General features: G+C 34.0%; 2 protein-coding genes across 47 annotated transcripts in view; one reads left to right on the top strand and one right to left on the bottom strand.

Annotated features, from left to right (window-relative positions):
• Window positions 1-13,977, top strand: part of Abi3bp (ABI family member 3 binding protein) — a 233,367-nt gene extending 219,390 nt beyond the window's left edge. For all 44 annotated transcript variants that reach the window (XM_078044323.1, XM_078044324.1, XM_078044326.1 and 41 more), the window contains 5 exons: window positions 8,461-8,540; window positions 9,414-9,443; window positions 10,264-10,425; window positions 11,729-11,851; window positions 12,785-13,977. In XM_078044323.1, the coding sequence (XP_077900449.1) occupies window positions 8,461-8,540; window positions 9,414-9,443; window positions 10,264-10,425; window positions 11,729-11,851; window positions 12,785-12,900 (511 nt within the window). In that variant the 3' untranslated portion in view covers window positions 12,901-13,977. The remainder of the gene's footprint in view (window positions 1-8,460; window positions 8,541-9,413; window positions 9,444-10,263; window positions 10,426-11,728; window positions 11,852-12,784) is intronic.
• Window positions 13,978-14,334: 357 nt separating this feature from the next.
• Tfg (trafficking from ER to golgi regulator) overlaps window positions 14,335-22,975 on the bottom strand; it is a 35,954-nt gene continuing 27,313 nt past the window's right edge. For all 3 annotated transcript variants that reach the window (XM_040270458.2, XM_013362764.4, XM_013362763.4), the window contains exons 7-8: window positions 18,364-18,462; window positions 14,335-15,139 (exon numbers count right to left, since the gene is read on the bottom strand). In XM_040270458.2, the coding sequence (XP_040126392.1) occupies window positions 14,757-15,139; window positions 18,364-18,462 (482 nt within the window). In that variant the 3' untranslated portion in view covers window positions 14,335-14,756. The remainder of the gene's footprint in view (window positions 15,140-18,363; window positions 18,463-22,975) is intronic.

A 22,975-nucleotide genomic window follows, 5' to 3' on the forward strand; every position in this document is an offset into this window, starting at 1 on the left:
CAGTCATCCAAGAACACCAATCCTCTCTCTTTAGGCAATGTGTGGCTCTTGTTGGACTAGAAAAAAAATATTAGGAGGAGTCCCTCCTCTCTGGAGCAACCCACATTGTCTGCAGGACCACTGATTATTTTGAGTTCTGTGAACAGAGTAACTGATAAAGTATATTTTAAACAAGAAGTCTTGCACCCATTCTTACAGGGTCTGAAGGTGTGAATTAGCTGATCTCTAAATTCTCTTATGTCTGATAATCCTGTGATAGCCAAAGCCATGCATGAAGTCAGTGAGAAAACTGGGGCTGAAAATAAAACTAAAACCTGGATCAGTCTCATGACATAATAATTCCAGTAAATCGCTTTTCTTTGACTATCATCAGTCTGCAGTATTTTCAGCTGAACTGGTTTTAGCACACATTTTGATAATATGCATGGATGGGCCAGGTTCTTCCTGATGAACTGCTTGCCAGTATGGATGGTTACACAATCATTGCATGCTTGAAAAAAAAAAAAAAAGGTCCTTTAATCTACTCTTCTGCTCTAACAAGTCCACTTCTCCTCTCACTTTACTGAAAATCTGAAGAATTTGTTGTGTGTGTGCCAGACTTAAATGTGATCCAACAATTTCCTATAGAACATGTACTCTGGTAATTAGGATAAATCAAATTCACTTAATCTGCTCAAGTACTTTAACTGACCTCTGTTGGCTCCAGAGGATTTTGAAGACCAGTGCCTAAGACTAAAACGTACTGAAGTGTCAGCAATGATTGTTTGGGACTCTTGTTTATGTTGTTTGGTTTAATAAATGTTGGTACTGAGGGTATGCTGGAAGAGAGGCAGCATCTCATTACAAGCTAAATGAAACAGACATGAGGAATAGCCATTATACCCTTTTCATAATGTTTTTATAAAATTCTGGTCTTCAAATTTTCAGTATTTTCAATATCTCTTCTCAAAGGCTTTGAAGAAAAAAGTAAAACAAGTGGCCAAAACATCAAATATTTTATTTAGTTTTATTATAGACATGGGCAGCAGAAAAGCCTTCCTTGTTAAAGAAGAAAGAAGTTGAGTTGATTGCTCATTTTGCTCATTTTAGCAACTTTTATCAGGCCAAAGACCAATTCTCTAAGGGCATGGAACTCTACTAGTCTATAAAGACAGCAATTCTTCCTCTTATATCACCATATATACTTTTATTACATTTTTCTTTGAATTCCTTGGTATCTGGGCAGGGGCTGAGCAGACATCATGGCAGCACTACAGAATGAGAATTGGAATTTCCAACTCTGAAATTCCTCAGAAACCAAGGACCCAAGAAACATCCCTGAGGGTATAACGGGCAGCTACTTCATGATTTCCCATGATTGCCAATTCCCTGATCTCCCTTCTATACTGGATTTATTTTATTTTATTTTTGAAACAGGGTCTCATTACATTGCCCGGGCTGGCCTCACATTCACAATCCTCTGCCTCAGCCTTGAATAGCTGCTATTACAGGTGTGCACCACCATGCGCAGCTCTTACCCTGTTTTGTGCTGTGTCTGAGGATAATATTATCCTCAGAAGTAGTATTATCCAGCCCTTCCCAGTTGCTTCTTACCTATATGCTCATATCTGCACAATGGCTTTGCATGTGGCAGGTCTCCAGAAATGCTTACAACAGTCCTACAATGTCCCTGGAGACAAACTCATATCAGATGGTTGACTGTATTTCCTTATTCCCTTGAGTAACCCTTACTCTTTTCTCCCCCCTCCCTATTCCCCTTTTCCATTTCTCTCACTGTGATAGAAACTCCTAAATGAGGTAAAAATATTTTGAGACTGTCCTGGGGTAAAATCGGCTTGTCAAACAATTATAGGGTGGCCTTTCCATATAAACATTAGCTTACTTGAGATTTATGGGGGTTTTGTTAAACTAACTTTTTAAGCAAATAGGGAGTATGTAACTAAAAAGTTCATCAAACAATAAAAACTATAATTCAGCTCTATATTTGGGGGCAATAATAGAACGAAAAGGTAATAGAGAAGGAAAGGGGAAAGAAAATGACAGAAGTGTCTACTCCAGCTAGATCCTTGAGGCTTTACCCTCATTCTACTGTTCAAGATGTTTGCCTGAGGCTAGATGCTAAAGGGTAGACATTCCTGTCTCTGACAATTTAGTTTGTGAACCCACTAATCATATTTTTTAAAATCATAGATTTTTCAGTCATCAATGAATTTGTCATATATTTATTTATTTTTTTGTTTGTTTGTTTATTTATTTATTTATTTGAGATGGGGTCTTACTAAGTTGCTTAGGGCCTCACTAAATTGCTGAGGCCAACCTTGAACTTGTGATGGATCCTCCTGCCTCAGCCTCCTGAGTTGTTAGGATTAGAGGTATGCAGCACCATGCCTGGTATATTTTTAAAAACTTATGATTTTTCATAGTTGCTTTCAAAATTGTTGGTGTCCAAATCTACCCTCTGTCCATTTTAGGATAATGCTTCAGAGCTTTCTAGACTCTTCAATGAAATCTAACTTTTCTCTTGGAGCTATTTGATGGTAGGCAGATTTATCCACTAAGGGTCATGGACTCTTATAGTTAAAGGAACTATGTTGACATCAAAGAATTCTAAAATTGGGAGAATTCTACATTGAGAGTTCTGTGGCAGTGTTTGTCAAATTCCCCAATAACAAAAGAACCTCTTTTAAAAAATCCTGTAGAGCTACTAGCAAATATTTATAATCATTATGAATCAGGTACCTTGCATTTCCATGCATTAACTCATTGAATTCTCACAAAAACCTCAGATAGTTTTAGATCCTTATGAGGTTATAATATTATCCTCAGAAGTAGTATTATCCTAATTTTTATGTATGAAGAAAAAACAATGTTCAGAAAGTTTAATTTACCTTAAAATCACATTAGTGAGCTTTGAACCCATCTTTCTGGCTCAAGAACCCATGTCCTTAACCACTGGACCATACTACCTTGTGATTGGGATGAATGGAAAGACTCTTTCTGCTAAAATCCCACACCATCCCAGGTAGAGCAAGGCAGAGCATTCTGCAAGGATTATTAATATACCTGGATTGTTCTCAGTGGGGCTCAAAGACTTGTCATCTGTACAACACTCATTTAAATACTTATTTTGATATAGTAGGTTTTGTAAATGAGTTTTTAATTTTCATTTTTATCCAGAAACATATGTACAAGTTTTTTTTTGCTATGGTTTCTTCCCATAAACTTATGCTCAAGTTTAATCCCCATGTTGAGGTATTGAGAAGGTAGAAAACTTAATTTGACTATGGTGTTTAGAAGTAAGGCCTTTGGAAAATGATTAGGATTAGATAAGATTATGTTGGAGTTAAGATTTTTGAGTTCTTACATATTCTAGAGATTAGTGCTATATCTGTCGTGCATGTAGTAAGAATTTGTTCCCAATTAGTAGGCTCTCTAGTCACCTCACTGATTGTTTCTTTTGCTGAGAAGAAACTTTTTAGTTTGAATTCATCCCATTTATTGATTCTTAATTTTAATTCTTGCGCTATAGGAGTCTTATTAAGAAAGTTGGGCCTAATCCAACATGATGGGAATTGGAGCCTATTTTTTCTTCTAATAGATGCAGTGTCTCTGGTTTAATTCGTAGGTCCTTGATCCACATTGAGTTGAGTTCTGTGCATGGTGAGAGATAGGGGTTTAATTTCTTTTTGTTGCATATGGAGTTCCAGTTTTCCCAGCACTAGTTTTGAAGAGGCTATCTTTTCTCCAATGTATATTTTTGGCGCCTTTGTCAAATATAAGATAACTGTAATTATGTGGGTTAGTCTCTGTGTCCTCTATTCTGTACCATTGGTCTACCAGTCTATTTTGGTGCCAATATCATGCTGTTTTTGTTTCTATTGCTCTATAGTATAGTTTGAGATCTGGTATAGTGATACCACCTGTTTCACTCTTCCTGCTAAGGATTGCATTAGCTATTCTGGATCTCTTATTTCCAGATGAATTTCATGACTGCTTTTTCTATTTCTATGAAGAATATCATTGGGAATTTGATTGGAATTTCATTAAATCTGTATAGTGCTTTTGGTAGTATGGTCATTTTGACAATATTAATTCTGCCTATTCAAGAACAAGGTAGATCTTTCCATATTGCAAAGGTATTCTTTAATTTCTTTCTTTAGCATTCTGTAGTTTTCATTGTAGAAGTCTTTCACCTCTTTCATTGATTCCCAAGTGTTTTTGTTTGTTTGTTTGTTTGTTTGTGTTTGATGCTATTGTAAATGGGGTAGTTTTCCTCGTTTTCCTTTCAGAGGGATTTGTCACTGAGATACAATAAATGGGCCAAGGAACTGAACAGACACTTCTCAAAAGAAGATATACAATCAACCAAGAAATATATGAAAAAATGTTCAACATCTCTAGCAATTAGAGAAATGCAAATCAAAACTACTCTAAGATTGTATCTCACTTCAGTAAGAATGGCAGCCATTAAGAATATAAACAACCATAAGTGTTGGCAAGGATGTGAGGAGAAAGGTACACTCATACATTGTTGGTGAGACTGCAAGTTGGTGCAGCCAATATGGAAAGCAGTATGGAGAATCCTTGGAAAACTTGGAATGAAACCACCATTTGACCCAGCTATCCCACTCCTTGGTCTATACCCAAAGGACTTAAAAACAGCATATTTCAGGGACACAGCCACATCAATGTTTATAGCAGCATTAAAAGAGAATGAAATCATGGCATTTGCAGGTAAATATTTGGATGGAGCTGAAGAATATGTTAAGTGAAATTAGCCAATCCCAAAAATCCAAATGCCAAATGATTTCTGATTTAAGGATGCTGATCCATAAGATGCTAGTGTGGGAGGATTAAATAAAGTCTAAATAGGACAAAAGGGAAGAGGGGAAGGGAGGGGACATAAGGGTAGGAAAGCCAGTGGAATGCAATGGTCATCATTACCCTAAGTACATGTATGAAGACATGAAGGATGTGACTCTACTTTGTGTACAACCAGAGATATGAAAAATTGTGCTCTCTATATATAAAATGGAAAAAAAAAGATTATGGTGATTCTCCCATGATTGAATCCTCGTAGCTTTATAAAGAGATTCAGACACATACCCTGGCTGTCACCATGTGATGTTCTGTACCACCTCAGGACTCTGCCAGCAAGAATGCCATCAACAGATGTAGCTGCTGGATCTTGTACCTTCAGAACCATAAGCCAAAATATACTTATTTTCTTTAAAGTAGGCCGCCCCAGGTATTTTGTATTACTTAATGAAAAATAGATTTAGCCACTGGACCATGCTGCAGATATTAAAAAAGCAGTTCCTTTCTACTCTTAACGTCTGTTTCCCAGAAGCAAACATTTTTTAAAAATTATTTCTTTAGATATTTCTTCTGTTAATTAAATCTCTTTCTAGGCCACTCATTTCTCAGAATGGTCAAACACGCCATCTCTTTGTTCTCTGGATTTGTCTTAGGGAACACCTACCTCTTGCTGAATCCCTTGCCATCATTTTTGGCTATGTTGAATCCCCTAATACCTGCAGCCACGTCTCCCTTCTTTGTTTACTCCCTCTCTTCATGGCTTCTATAGAAACATATCTTGGGAAAGTATATATAAAATGATATATATTTTTTTAGTTATTTACATGTTTTAGAAAGTCCATGGTTTACTTTGATATTATTGGTGTAGGATAAAATCATGATAAAATGAAGACTTTGAAGGCATTGTTCCATTTTTTCCCCCTAACTTCCAGTGTTGTTGTTATTAAGATGTTGACCATCATTTTGATTCTGAATACTTAAATGGAACCCACTGTATTGTTCTCAGTTGTTAGGATCTTTATTCCCCAGTACTCTGAAATTTTGCAACTCACATGCTTTAATTAATACTTTTTCTTTTCTTTTCTCCTTTTGGTGGGCACAGAATTGACCTTTTCAAGATGGACACTCACATCTTTTAGTTCTGGGAAATTTCTTATATGATTTTTCTGCAATAATTTTCTACCATCCTTTCCTCCCTGTTTTCTAGAATTCCTGCCAGCTGAGTACTAAACTATCTGGAATAATCCTCCAATTTTCTTATATTCTCTTATTTTGTATCTTTGACTTTTAGTTCAAATATTTGTAGAATGTTTTCAACTTTAGCTTCTAAAATTGCCATTTGAATTTATTTTTAAATTTCAAAGAACTTCATTGGCTAAAAAACTTTTAAGTAGCATCCTCTCCTTATCCTAAGTACAATCAATATTTTCTTTGAGATGTTACAGACCTATGGTGTTCATTTCATGATCAAAAAGTATTTGAGGGGAAAGATATTGCTATCACAAACTTTTTTTTTTGTTTATATAGGGTTTATTCAGCCAAAAAAAAATACCCTTGTGTTGTTAATTAAACTTAGTTTAAAATCATTTCTTCACAACTTGTCAAGTATCATAAAATGTTGGCAAAAAAACCCAGAAAAAGTAGCTTATGAATATTTGTGGCCATGCTACAAATGAAACTTAAGTGTAAATAACTGTGAAATAAAAAGACACAGAGATGATTTCAGCAGTCCAATTTGGCCGAGACACAGCACTGATGGCAATGGCCTGGAATGAATGTGAAATGCATTTCCACTTGAATCAAACTCCGGATGCCTGTGATTTTTTTTCCTTCCATTTTCAATTCACTAGTTTTATGAACTTTGTTTTTGTCAGTTTGTTTTGAGAGCATTAGGCCTTTTAGGAAGAATTTAATCTTTAGAAAAAAAGTCCATGTGAAAACACCTGATGTATATGTGATTTATTTATTGAAATGGCATATGTGCTTTCATGTCAGCATTTCTTATGGTAAATGTCAATGACCTTACATCAGTTGTTCCATTTACAAAATGCTTTCATTTGCATTCACTCATTAAATATCTGAAAAGAAATGTTTTATTTCCCATTTCACAAAGTTTTGAAGTTTGAAAAAGCAAAGACAATAATTATATAATAGTTATGGGCCCCATTATTCTCAGCTAAAGTTTAGAATAATGTCACACAGGATTTGTGTGTTGGATTACTTTATATATGCAGAATGATTAATTTATTTGACACAAAGTAAGCATTTGAAAAGTGTTTGCCATTGTTGTAATGCTAGAATCTTACACTAGAGTCTAACAGTGTTTTAATCAAATACCACAGTGATCAAGAAAGTGACTCCTTGAGACTCAAAGTTTTTTTTTCCAATGCTACCTTGGTACCATCTATACCAAAAATCATGTACAATTCTGGAACTCATACAGTACTATCAGCTAACTCCAGGTGGTTTTAAATTCAGTTATTTTGCTGCTAAGTCTGATGCTGAAAGGAAATCATTTTTAGGCAAATGGCAGATCACTTTACTGTTTAAATTTCTTTTTAAAAATATTTTTTTAGTTATAGATGGATACAATATATTTATTTAGTTTATTTTTATATGGTGCTGAGGATCAAACCCAGTGCCTCACAGGTGAGGGGCAAGCACTCTGCCACTGAGCCACAACCCCAGCCCGATACTATTTAAATTTCTTACAAGTATTCTCTGCTTATGCATCTAATGAATAAAATCTGTCAAATACTGCACAATTTAATAATTCTTAAGGATAGAAAAGTCCTATAATTCTAAAGGATCTTGGGTTTTTTGTTTTTTTTTTTTTAATTTAAACAAAGGGTAAGGAGCCTAGCAATTTGAAGCTGGCTTACTGAGGGGCAGAAAAGTCTATCTGTGCTTGTGCTCCATTTGAGCAATACTACCAGCCATTCTCTGGACACTATGACTTCCTGTGATATATGGAGACCCAAGTCCCAGGAGCTACAATCAGGCTTGAAAAGAAACTTTTTCATGGGTATCTGTGCCCAACAGCTTAGTCTAGGCATTCTCAAATACCAGTGGGTATAGGACTAAAAATGTATTGCAAATTCCTCCTGGAATGATTTAGAGACTCAGTAGCCCGTGTGGACAGGAAATCTGCATTTTAAACAAACTTCCCCCACTGCCACCCTCTCTTGTGGTTCTGATATAAGTAGTTTAAATACCACTTTAGGAACACTGATTTACAATTCAAAGTTATACCAGTGTTGGTAATAGGGAATAAAAAGGGACTTTTCCATTTCTTTGTCCCCAGGCAGTAGCTGACACATTTTAAAGAAATGAAGGCTTCTCAGTGCTGAAATTAACTTTGGTTCAGCACACACTTTCCTATATATCTATTTCCCAACCTGTCCAAATATTTCTAATTTTAAAAAGACAACCATCTTTTTATTAACAATATTTTTCTTATACAAAACCTTAGATGCTTTGAAAGTAAAATTAAGAAAGCATTATTCTTCCCACAACTTAACTTCCAGAATATCACCATTCACTGTAATCATAATTTCAAATAGAGCCAGGAAGGATGTCAGTACAGCAAGAGAATGCTGCTTTCCTACCCCTCAATAATATTTTATTGTTCTCTCTACACAGCTATGAATTCCAGGTGAAACCCAAAAACCCACTTGGTGAAGGCCCAGCCAGCAACACAGTGGCATTTAGTACTGAGTCAGGTAATTCCATCAACAAAGATGTAAAGGGGTATGGCGGGAACAATGTTTTGCATGGGAAGCTCATGTGAAACCCAGATAAACTTGAATTCCTAAATAATAATCCATAGGGGAAAAAAAACTAATTGATGAAGGTACCCTTATAGCAATTACTTAGGTTTTTCCTCTTTTACTTTGATATGAGAAAAAAAGGCATAATCTATATTCAAAAATCTGAACGAATTCTCCTTTGTATGCCTAGAATCAAAATATTAGTACATCAAGAAAGGGAATTTATATACAAACAGAGATATGAAAAATTGTGGTATATTTTAATGCAAAAAACCCAAAGTACATGTATGAAGACATGAATTGGTGTGAACATATTTTATATACAAAAATATGAAAAATCGTGCTTTATATGTATAATAAGAATTGTAATGCATTTGCTGTTGTGTATTTTAAAAATAATTAAAAAAAAAAGGGAATTTATGATTGTTTTGTGAAATTTCCTAGACAGTAGAAGCTCCAGTTCCTTACCAAGACACATTGGCACATACATTTGTATAAACTTTATAGCAACTAATGTTCATGGCATCTTGGTGACTTTACCATGAATTGCTTTTGTGTGAAACTAAAAGGAAGCTTTCAGAATTGAAGGGCTGGCATAGCAACAGTCTCCCAACTATCAAATCACACATAAAAACTACAGCTGAAGATCTGGCAGATGATTCGATCAAGAACTATTTTCAAAACAAATTTGCAAATTCAGTCTTCAGCAAGAGGGTACCATTTTGCAATAAGACATAACAGTAAGCATCTGTCTTCAACATTCCACTGGAATGTTAGGACTTAACATTAATAATAGCTGACCTTTTGTTTGTCATTTCTTCTCAGCGGACCCAAGAGTGAGCGAGCCGGTTTCTGGTAAGTGTCTCAGTGAACAACTACATGCTTTTTCTAAACTGACCGAACTAAACAGGGTCAGCAAAATTGATGATTTCACTATTTTACTACTTAGACTTCTTAGAAGATCAGGTGTGAATGTTTACCTAATACACTGATTAACATTTGAGAGCCTATGATGTTCTAGGGGCAAGTCAAGATATTTCAAAACTTGGTTTCACACATATTATCATGTAAGCTGAAATTTTCTGTTCAATAACAAGAGTCAAAATATGCTACCCTCGCCAGGTATGGTGGTAAATCCAACAATTTGGGAGACTGAGGCAGGAAGATCTCAAGTTTGAGGAAAGCCTTAGGAACTTGGAGAGACCTGTCTCATAAAACAAAAAAGGACTGGGGACGTGGGTCAGTGGTAAAGTGCGCCTGGGTTCAATCCCTAGAACCACCATCCCCCCAGCAAAACTAAAAAAAGATAAACTGTCTCATTTCCACTTTTAATAACATATCACATTAAAGCAGTTGTTTAAATTTTATATTCTGCAAAAAGGAAACCTAAATTTGTTCCTCAAGGATAGCCAGCATCGAGCACTGCAGAGGTTACTCAACAGCAAAACACACTGTTCTGAGATTTCTCTCACTGTTACTGTTGACAGGAAGGAACTTATTTTGGATTTACTTTTTAAAACCTTTGTATTTTGGGCTCCAATAATTGTACTGGAAAAAAACAGGTACCAACAAGTTGGCAAGGAACTTTGAAGACTGCTTTTGGAAAGCTTTTAGGACATCCCCTCAGAACCCAAGAATCAAGATACTAAATTCAAACTGTGTTTTGCTTATGCAGCAGGAAGAGATGCCATCTGGACTGAAAGACCCTTTAATTCAGACTCTTACTCAGAATGTAAGGGCAAACAGTATGTCAAAAGAACGTGGTATAAAAAATTTGTTGGAGTGCAACTGTGCAACTCTCTAAGATACAAGATTTATTTGAGCGACTCACTCACAGGTAAGCAGGGCAACCAGCATTATTTTTAGCCTTTGCCTTCAGGGAATGTTTTGCAGCATTTTATAACATGGTTTTTTCATGAAGAAGTCCAGGAACCAGGGGGTAATTCAGCATCTTTAGTTTTCCTGAGAAAAAAATGTTATTGAAATTGTCACACTGCTAGAAAACAAGGATTTAAAAGATGCTTTTAAGAAGTAAATAATGAAAATGCAATTTTGAAACAATGCTGTCAAGGCAAACTTGAATGTACAGGCACTAGCATATTCACCTACCTTTGTTACAAACATTCTAGGATAAAAAACATATATTAGTAATAAAATGAATGTGTCTAACAATAATCATGGAAAGAGTATTTCATCTTTATAATACCAAAAGGGCTCTAACCTCATGTAGTTGTAATTTTCTATATTCATAAACATTTTTAACAAATATGCAAGGATGACCAACATAGAAACATGCATCTTTTCATTCACTTAGCAAATGCTATATACTTCATGCCAGGCACTCTTCTAGGTGCTGATGGCAAAGCAGCAAACAAGACATATTCCTGCTTTCATGTAACATCTCTCTCTCTCTCTCTTCCTTCTCTCAGTAGAGGCATAATTCATAAATAAATATGAATTTTATACAGGTGCTTTGAAGATAATTTTAAAAAGAGAGAACAGCTCAACAAGGATTGGAAGTGCCTTTAGTTAGAATGGTTTTAGGGAAGCTCTCTGAAAAGGTCAGTGGTAAAGTGCGCCTGGGTTCAATCCCTAGAACCACCATCCCCCCAGCAAAACTAAAAAAAGATAAACTGTCTCATTTCCACTTTTAATAATAATAATAACATTATGAGAAGGAAGCAACCACACAAAGGTCAGGGGGACAACGGATGTATAGACAGGGGAAAGAAAAAGTGCAAAGACTGAGGCAGAACACACCTGGTCAGTTCCACTATTGTAGTACAGACGGGAACATCAAACAAGCAGGGCTGAATACATGGAGCTTTGAAATCAGGTAAGGAGTTTTAAGTTTTATTCTCAGTATAGTGGGAGACCACTGGAGAGGTTTAAGGAGGGTAGTAACATCTCACTTGCATTTTTAAAAATCAGTCTCTGAAGGGAGGGAAGGAAGAACAGAGAGGAGACAAGAATGAAATAGGAACACCTGTTGAATCAAGAGACTTTGGTAGCTTGAACTAGGTTGATACAGGAGTAGGGGGAAATATCCAAGAACAGGAAGATGATTCTTTCAAACAATTTATTTCAGAATTGTCACATATCAAAGCAATATTTCATTCTTTTAATTTCTGGTTCTTCAGGAAAATTTTATAACATTGGCGATCAAAGAGGCCATGGAGAAGATCACTGCCAGTTTGTAGATTCGTTTTTAGATGGACGCACAGGACAGCAACTCACTTCTGACCAGTTACCCACAAAGGAAGGTATGCTTTCTGATCCTTCTCATGAGCAAGAGAGCTTTCCAGATTAACTCAGAAAGAAATCAAGCTGAAGAAAGTGATCAAGTTAAAAAGAATTCTGCAGAACTACTGCTCTAATTACTTGGCTAGAAAAAGCAATAAACTTAAGTTTCTCTACTTAAAGCCAAGGACATGTACACAGACATGTACAAATGTACTCCAAGAAAATCTATATTTGTAAAAACAGCTATAAGAGATCAGTGTTCTCCAAACTTAAATCATTCATGATTAACTTTATGGCTTTTGTTTATTGTGCAAAACTGCATTTTTTTTTTATTTCTTTTAAAAATTTTTGAAGTAAATTTTATTGCTACTATATATAAAAACAGTATTATTTGCCTTATAAATACATAAATAAAATACAACAATTTTGTTGAGAAGTTAATAACCTCTGTAACTTGCTAAAGACACTTTAGCACCAAGCCATGTAATGGATTGAAAAAAGACTGAAAATTAATTTAATCCTTGTTTAAGTAGTTCAGAAGTGAGTAAATTAATTGTCCAAATTACTCAGGAAGCACCAGGAAGTTCTTTAAATCTTTTCAATCATTTGGTTAGACTTTTCAGTAACAGTTCATTTAATGGTACTTAAGAATATCAACATACTAAAAGATGACAACAAGGTTATGAATATATTAACTGGCAGTTAAAACTGCTCTCAGATACTACCAGCCATTCCATCCTAACTTGCTAAGGCAAATGTCAAAAATTTTTCAGGTCCTATGATTAAGGAGCCATACCTAAGGAAAGATACCAGGGCCTCTGTTGCTCTTAAGTTTTCCAAATTACTTTGCTTCAGAGTAACTTTCAGTCATTCAGCACTACCCTTGAATTTATGAGCAATGAGGGCAAAAATAAAACACAGCAACTATTAAACAAAACTATTTTCCTCCTTAGGCTATTTCAGAGCAGTTCGCCAGGAACCTGTCCAATTTGGAGAAATAGGTGGCCACACCCAAATCACTTATGTCCAGTGGTATGAATGTGGGACTACAATTCCTGGAAAATGGTAGATGCTGCAATCATGCTCCAAAGTACTTCTGGTTCATTATGGAAAAAAAATATTGGTGGAAATACTATGGTATTTGTCACATTCATTTAAAGCTATTTTGTTTACTATGTATAAAAGTCTGCAATCTAACAGCAATATTAGATGTTTATTATTAGAAAGGATTGCTGAGAATATTTATCAGGTTTTACAAAGTCATTTTAAGAAAGCAAGATATTGACATTAACAATAACATTTTTAGGGAAGCTGGCTCCCTATTCATGGTATTTTAAGAGATCATTTGTATATTATTTATCAGTGTTGTAATAATGTTCTGAGATACTTTTATAACAAAATTAACATCAAAAACTTATTATATATACTTTAAAAAAATGTCCTTTTATTGGTGTGTTTGCTTCCTATTGGTGAGTTAATTCCATGAAACTCTACTTAGTTTAACTTATTAGATCAAATTATCTTCAGAGGGAAAAATTATATCTGAGGGGAAAAGGTCCTACTATTCACGTTTATTTAAACTTCCATTTTTTACTATGAGCTGAAAAGATTTCCTGAATAGATACTTTCTGTTAATATAATTTTCATAAATTATCTACAAATTACTGAAAAAAATTCATTTGAATCAGTAAGTTTCATTTCAGCTAAAAATGGGGTTGATAATCTAATGATATACTTTCAAAAGAAATGTGTCTGAATATACTATCAAAATTATCCCTTTTAAGCAACAGTTTATTATTTTATTTGAACTGTATGCTGAGACTATATGTGAAGTCTGAGCATGAAAAGATAATGCATGATGAGATCTCTACAATTTTACAGACTATCTGCTATATATTTATGCTAGATTTCTATGAATGAATCACAGGGTGCTTTTGTAATACTGTTTAACTCAAGCTGTAATAAAAATCTAACTTCATTTTCATTAAAAGATATTACTTTCCTTTATGCTGGGGATAGGAATGCTACATCATTACCCTCATTTTGTGTGCTTACTTTTCAACGTGCTTCATTCTTATCAATGCTAAAATTCTGTATTTTTCAAACAACTATAAATTCTTCAATAAAGAGATGTAGTTTTTTTTAAGACTTGAGTTTATTTCTAAATGGTTTCATTAGAAGATATCACAAACATACTTTTCATAAGAAAAATCAAAGTAAACTAGGGTCTCTGAACCCCCACCCCAATATAACAGTTATTGTGTGTATGTCCTAAGTTAATCAATCTTCCTGTGAAGTCTATTTTAGTTTGTTTCAAATGAATGGTTGTTGAATACATTTCTTTTAAAGAATTTAAAAAAGGGGGGGGCAATTTCTCTTCATGGGAATCTGTAAATTAAAATGTTTATACTTCATTCTAAGACAAAACACCAGTAAGGATTTCTGTTTAAAAACATGATTTTTCTTATGTATGTTAATAACAAAATTAATACAAGACCATGAATGGATTCAATCACCTTTATTAACCTATCAATGTTACATTTTATCCATAATATCTAGTCATTGTCTCTACTTTAGTACATCATGTTAATAGTAAAAAGCCAAGTATGATGGCTAAACCTCAACCTAGCATTTTAATATCCTCTGGACAAGGGAAGCTAGAAAGCCAATCACTTTACACACATGTAAATGTAGTGTTCCAAAATAACTAGAAAGCTGCTACATTTTTAAGCAGGGGAGGAAGAAAAACAACTTTCATTTTGGTCTTTTGTTCTAGCAAATTATACTTTCAATTAACAGCAACAATGATATCAAAAAATGCTCTGCCTTTTGAATTAACTTCAATACAAATTAAAATAAAATAGAATTGGAGTCTTTTAGGAGGCAAACAGCTAGCAGCTACATTCATCAGTGTAGCTGACCTCCTTATCGATAACCAGGTCCAGGTTGGGTATAGCCCTGACCAAAGGGAGGACGGTTACGTGCATAAGGGTTAGGCCCACTTGGAGGAGGGGTCATGGTACTTCCAGAAGGTGGAGTAAAACTTGGTCTTGGTTGATAAGCCCCAGGTTGGCTTGGAGCCATTCCAGGCTGAGAGGCAGGGGCCACAGTATAATTAGTAGGCTGAGACGTTTGGGTAGTGTAAGGTTGTGGAGGATAACTGCTCGCCTGGTACTGCTGTGGTGGTTGAGCAGCCAGCTGCTGAGGCTGACCAGAAAAGGTAGGAGCCGGTGCCTGGGAAGTTGGTTGCTGGCCATATCCCTGGAACTGCTGAGGTTGTTGGGGTCCAGTCTGCTGACTATAGTTAGCTGAAAAGGTAAAATAACATATACATCTTATTTTTATTTTGATGCAAGTTTTCTAAAGAATTAATCTTACTGTTATGGACCAAAAATGATTAAAAACTTAATAACCTTGTTCACAATACTTATGCAATGAGTATCCATTTATGAGAAATGCAGATTCCATCATAAAATATTTGAAGACCAGTTATTAAAAGAGACAGTTTTCTAGACAATTTAAACCCTCTAATCTTAAACTGAATCACTATATATGTATTTTCATTACAACTGCTCGACTTTTATATAATTCTTGAGAGCAATTCCTGCTCTAGCATAATTCCTAATACAAAGTAGATGCTCAAATTTATTAAAGAATCATACTTTCTAGGATGACCAAAAACATAAGAGCTAAATAGTCATTAACAAGATTTTGAGGAGACCTATTGAACACAGTACCAAATAAAAATACATTGCAGATAATGAACATATTTTTATATGAAACAATACTATAAATACACCCTATTATACTAATAAATGCTTTAAAGTTTATTCACTCTAGAGTATCTAAACCATTTAAGAATAAATATTAAGTACTATTTTCAGAAGATTTGGTATCTGATGCTTTTGCCTGACTTAGCAGTACATCATAACACACAAAATGCATACCATATTGCCCCACAAAATCAATATCTATATTAATTATGTTTTAGGATGTAATTGTTTTAAAACAAAATCTGCTTCACTGAAAACTTTTATCTCTACCATGAAACACACCTGCAGCTACTTGCAATGAAACCTCTCCATTGACTGGAATCCTGTCAGCATTAAATACCAGATACATAAGAAAATTATTAAAATATGTACAACCCTGCATTTAAGCAAAAAAAAAAAAAAAAAAAAAGGATTGAATGAATTTGAGTATATTCTGAACTCACCTTGAACCTGGGTTCAAAATCTACTCATGAAAGAAACCTTTAAGACATACTCCATGAACAAAACTGGAAAAGGTCAGAGGGAAACTGGCAAACCAACAGTGTCAAAGATGGTCCAATGTTACCAACACCACCACTTAACAGTCTCAAGCAGAGTATTAAGTTGACTATTTCCATAATTCTCAATTAAATTCAAATTTATAGGACTAGTGGGATCAGAAATGCAAAGATAATAATCTGAAAATAAATTTTACTAAGAGTGAAGACCCTGACTAAAATTATTAAGAATAAGCTTAGTTGTTGATAAGTCAAATATCCAAAACATTTTACCCATGATAGCATCTAAATACTGAACTAAAATAAGTGTGTGATAAAATCTTGCCATACAATTTCTCCTACCCTCTACATCAAACTTTGAACTTTAAGACTGAGGGGGGTGGGGAGAAAAGCTGCCTTTTCATCCTCACAAAAATCTGAGTCAGTAAACAACCAATCCTTAATTGCAGATCAAGAGAGGGACTAACCATAAGGGCATTTCAGGCTGAGGTTATAGCTCAGTGGTAGAGCACTTGCCTAGCATGTGTGAAGCACTGGGTTCAATTCTCAGCACCACATATAAATAAGCTAATAAAAAAGGACAATCAACAATTTAAAAAGTATTTTTTAAAAAGTCATTTCATTAATAGCCTTTTAATCAAAATATGGCAATGTTTCTATTATGTGTATTAGTTTCCCACTACTACTCCTCTCCTGAAATAAGCAGCTTTTGGTGAAGATTATCATAAATTATAAGAAATGAACATTCTGGTTTTGGTTTTAAATCAATGAATAAAAAAAACATCATATGGTCCACAAAGTCTAAGATATTTACTCTTTAACCTTTTATAGAAAAAAAAAATCTGCCAACTCCTGGTCTAGACTAGAGAATGCAGAATCCACAGGGAAGTATTTAATTGCAAGGTCAAAAGGACTGGTTCTAGTCCAGTCCCCCCACCAAATGACTACATGTTTTTTGCAAGTCTTAATTTCCTTAAACCCTATTTGCCTCATCTGTAAAAAGTGAGTGGGACAAATCAGTGATGCCCTAATGACTACACATGACTTGTGATGTTTTTAAAATACCAAAGCCCGAGTCCCACTATGAAACAAATGAAACAAAATCTATGAGAATGGGGTCCAGGTACCAAGAAGCTATTCAGGTGATTCTGAAGCAGAGTAATGGCTGAAATCCCTATATTAAATGAGCACATATTTTTAGCTCTGATATTCTACTATTAAATTTACATAAATCATAAAAATTAACACTTTTTAAATTTAAATGACTATAAACTAAAAATAAACTTCCCCTTACTATAATCTAAGCTTAAATTCATTCCATCTCTTCAATACAAGTAAAACTAAGAACGTGATAAAATATGCCAAGCTCCAATTAATGACAAAATTTTATTGCCTATGTCAGGGGTCAGCAAATTTCTTCATTGGAAAAAGAATAAAGCCCTGTGAAAGGGTCAGATAGTAAATATTTTAGACTTTGTGGACCACCCTGTTTCTGTTTTAACTAATTGTCTTTGCCATTATAATGTCAAAAATAGCAATGGATAATACAGAAATGGTGGTAAACTTTCCTAATAAAACTTCATTCACAAAAAGAGCAGTTTGTTGACCCTTGCCTCTAATTGGTAATACAAATCTCCATAAAATTTAGACAAGATTCAACTTACAAATTATAACTGGAATTTTGATACTTAAATGATATCTATTTAAAACAAACAAAAAAATGTTAAGTTCCCTGAATGCCATTTGAAATAATTTTATTTTTATGACTTATTTTCTGGTATTCCTACACACCTTACAGAAACAAACACCTAAGTGGCTTAATTTAGTTTATATTTAATGATATCACTTTTCCAATGAGGAAACCGTTAATATTCCTGTGGATATAACATATGCCTGAATTATGTGTCGCACATAAATTGGGGAAATATTTTCCATTTCTTTTTCAGTTCTATATCATCTAAGTAAAAGAGAAACTGATCATGTTAGAAATATTTTGTATTAAAAGCTTTTCTATACTACAAGTTAACTATAGAATCATCTGCTAAGTCTTATTGGACCCACTGAAAAACTGAAATATTGACTTACAAAACATTTATGTACACATTTTAAAATAAAACAAATATTTCCCCTAATACTTAATTCTTACTATAACAATGTAAATATTACAAATGAAGTATATCCAAGGAAGAGCTTAAAAATTTCATGAGTACAGAAACAGACCAAAAACGATAAGCCAACAACTCCCTTTCAACACCTGCTCACCTGAATACTGAATACCATACTGCTGGGGTGGCTGAGGTGGAGCCTGAGGCTGTTGGGCACCGTAGCCGGCTTGCTGCTGGTACTGTTGGTACATCTGACCTAAAACAGAAAACACAAGACAAAGAGGCAGGTTTAATTTGGCAGGGAGTAATTTTTTAAGGCACATTTACATTTTCTCTTCATCCAAATACATAAACACACTGAGTAAAATACTATGTGTCTGTTGCTCTTTAAATGTCTGCAAAGGAGAAGAATGAAGAATTTGCAATTGCTTTGCTGTAGGATAAACTGCAGAGAATTACTGGCAGCAAAACCAAATGTTTTGAAATGAAAATGCAAATCAGATAAGTACTGCCAATGTTCAGTAAATATCAAGTAAGTCAAAAAATCAGTAAAATAAATATGAGGAAAAAATAGGTCCCAAATCTCTACCAAAGTACTATATTTATCCTCTAAAAAGTTCATCCTCTATTACCATTATAAATGAACCCTTTGGTAGCAAGGAAATAAATAACAACTTTCATTCTGGAAATCAGATATCTTTGGCATTTGCCAACAATTTGATTTCTATGACTATGTAATATATGAGTATTCTTTCAAAGATATGGAATCTCAGAAAGTCTAAATAGTTCTTTATTGCATGGCAGAACTCTTTAACAGTGGGAATATGTTCTTGCACACACAATCCTTTTGGGGTCAGTAGACCACAGTGACTCTAGAGAAACCTGTTAGATACTTAAAACCTGTGAGTTTTCAAGCAAGAAAAGATTTATTGCTTATGTTTTTATCTTCTCTACTTCTTTACATTATTTTAATAGATTGAACTAGATCTAATGCTAGAGTAACAAGAAAATATGTTAATATTCAGCATTAAATCATATGTTGGCTTAGTCTTTATAAAATATTCAAACCAACTGCTATTAATCAAAAAGACTATGGATAACCATATACTCATGGCAGAAAATGAGATAAATACTGGGGGAAAAAACAGAAAATAAATTACTAGTGCCACTTAAATTCAAGTACAGCAAGCAGCTAGCACTTATAGGCTTAGATAAAGAAATGGAGCCCAGGGATAGTTGTGGCTCAGTAGTAGAGCACTTGTTTAACAAGCATGAGGCACACTGGGTTCAATTCTCAGCACTGCATATAAATAAATAAAAGGTCCACTAAAACTAAAAAAGAAAGAAAGAAAGAAGAAAGAAGCAATGGAGCCCACTGTACTGTCTGCTCAGCCCGAGGGTGTCTCTAAGGAAGCACTAAATGAGTTATGATTTTATGTAGTTTATTTCCTAGCAAACAGTTGTATCTTTTTATAATGAAAATAAAATCTGCTCAATTATTTTTAGGCTATTAATAAAACTTTCCAAATACAACAACAACCAAAAAAAACTTCACAAGTTTCTTAAATGCATTATTAATGGTTTAGATTAATCAAAAGCATAGAAGATAGCACAGAAGTTAACTAAATTTAGATACCAACTTAATCCTGGATTATATTTCATAACTAAATTTTAGAATAGAAGTGACCAGAATCCAAAATAAGAAGGTAACCAGGTAAAGAAATATAACTAAGAGTAGAAATATGTATAAGTGAACTTAGAAATCAGAATGATTAACTTTATAATGTGAAAATATGCAAATAAGCAATAAATCCATGAAAAAAAGTTTAATAACTTCATAGGGAGGAAAAGCATGAGAAGAAAATTACCACTAAACAGGGAAGAGAGGTGGGAGGGAATGGGAGGGAGAAGGGGAATTGCACGGAAGATGGAGGAGACCCTCATCGTTATACAAAATACATATATGATGGTATGAGGGGGAAGAGAAAAAAAAAAGAGAAATGTGTCACAGTAAATTGGGTAGAGAGAGATGATGGGAAGGGGGGAGGGGAGGTTAGGGAGGGTAGCAGAATACAACAGACACTAGTATTGCTGTAAGTATATACATGGCTGTATAACCAATGTGATCCTGCAATCTGTACACATGGAAAAATGAGAATTCATACCCCATTTGAATCAAATGTATGACATGTCAAGATCATTATATTGTCTTGAACAACTAATAATAATAGTAATAATAATAATAATAATAATAATAAAAGATTAAGCAACTTACCTGAGATCAATAGCTAAAAATAGAACTATCAATAGCTGTTAAAAACAATCACTGGAATCCAGGAATATCTCCAAAACTGTAGTGGTACAAAGTTTTGTACACTTTGACCCATTTAATAAAAATATTAACCTAGGCATCATCAAAATGGATGAGATTAAGGCTCCATGTAGTAAACTGTTTTCATCATTGACACTATAAAGAATTCACATTCAAAAGCATAACTGTTTTCCTCAATAAAAATGTACAGTATAACTCTGGACGTTTTCCTTCATCCCTTCCTTCTTCCTTCCTTCCTTTCTTTTTCGTATGTTCTTCTGAACTGCTACAAACCCATCACTTTACCTAAGGTTAAAAATTTCAAAGGTTATTACTATCTTTGCAAAACATCCCTTTACTTTTCTTAAACCCGTTTCATGCAAGACAAAATGGGACTTTCTCTGTCACTGTATTCTGAATTTAAGAATGCTGTATTTTTTTTTTTAAAGGAGGAACACCTTTACATACTTGAAAGAAAAAGAGTTAAGGATATGTTAAGTGAAAACAGCATGGCGTAGACACAGTTCATAGTAAGCAATGTTTTGAATAGTAAATAAAATAATAATAATAGCAAAGTTTTATGCTTATCCAGTATATTTTCAAAAGGAATCAATGACACAATTAAGTAAAGATTACCTAGGAAGAAAAAGAGTAAAAGGTGAGACTTTTGGGATTGTATTGTTACAAAATGTAGTAGCCAGTGGAGACCTTCAATGACTTTTGCACATGCAAAGCATTTGACAATGGCTTGGTTTTCAGAAATTAGAAAGTTTAACTCCATAATCAAAAAACAAGCAATAAATACTGTCTTGTGTAGTCCCTCCTACACTGAAGGGGTTGATCTATACAACAAGAGAATATAGCAGAAATGACAATGATATTTCTGAGGGCAAATCGTAAGAGTCATCTTCCACTATCATTCTCTCTTGATCACTTGTTCTGCTAGAATAAGTCATCCAAGCTGCCCTACTGAGGAGGTTCACAAAGTGCTTGTAAGGAGCTAACCCTTCAGTTCTGGATAAGTTTTAGATGACTAAAGTCCCAGCAGTCATCTTGACTACAACTTCATAAAAGACCCTAAAACCCCAACAACTCAGCTAAGCTATTCCCAAATCCCTGACTCTAAAACTACAGGAGATAACCGTACTGTAGATGTTGTTTTCAGCATCTTCATTCGGGGGTAACAGTTACATAGCAACAGATAATTAACATAAGTAGTTTTTACTTTGGTGCTAAAAACTATCCTTAAGTGTTGAAGTCACATAATGGGCTTCAATTATTCTATGTGTCTCAAAATTTACAAAATGAAAAGCTACTTTTAAAGTCTCAACTTTTCATTACATTCATGTATAATTTCACAGATTTTAGTTATATTCTTTTTGACCTTTTAATTTTGGTTTAGCAGTATTTTCTGGTCTTTAATGATTTTTAGTCCTTTTCTCACTAGCATTTATTTTTTTTGGCAAATTACACTTGGTCTTCCAGTAACAGAGTTAATGGCTCTACCTAAAGAAGGGTAACTTTGTCTATTTTTTTTTTAAATGATATTCAAGACAGACACATGCTACAAAATGATGCACTGGTCAATGATGGACTGCATATAGAATAGTGGTCTCACGTGTATATCACCAAGTGATGTCATAGCCATCTTACTTTGTATGAACATGCTCCATGATGTTCACACAAGGACATAATTGCCTAATGATGCATTCCTCAGACCCCATTGGTCAGAGACACATGACTTATTTTATTAAGCCTTTTTAATAAATAACATATTAAGACTACAATCCTTGGAGAAATTTTTATAAATTCAAAATTACAAGTCCAAGGTCCTTTTTATGGTATTTAAGTGACAACTCAAAATTATTTATTTTATTTTGGATTATTATATAAAAGATTATTGTGTTAATCAGTTATAAGTAATAAGATTTTTATATTGATAATTCTGGCCAATTATAACCAGCAGCTGACCTAAATAACTGGCAATGTCAGGGACTCATCATACATCAAAAAGTCTACACTTCATCATTTATCTAAAGTAATACTATCCAATACAATAGCCATTAGCCACCTCTGGCTGAGCAACAGAAAAAGAGTTATAGGATATATTAAGTGAAAACAGCATGGTATAGACATGTGGGTAGTCTAAAACCAGTTTATAATATATAATTTATTTGAATACAAATAAATTTTGTATTTATTTGTATTCAAATAAATTATATATTATTTGAATACATTTCAAATTGGTGTCACATCCCATATTTCCAATATGCAATACAAAATACATGTTTAAATGAGCGGTTACATGTTGATATACAAATATAATGGGCTAAATAAAATGTATTACTGAAATTTTTTTAATTTAATAAAAAAAATCTAATTTACATGTAGTTTCTATTATAATTCTTTGGGACAGCACTAACTTAGAAATCAGAGCCGTTTACTAATCTTTTGACTG

This window comes from Ictidomys tridecemlineatus, chromosome 3, assembly GCF_052094955.1.
Source record: "Ictidomys tridecemlineatus isolate mIctTri1 chromosome 3, mIctTri1.hap1, whole genome shotgun sequence".
NCBI lineage: Eukaryota > Metazoa > Chordata > Mammalia > Rodentia > Sciuridae > Ictidomys > Ictidomys tridecemlineatus.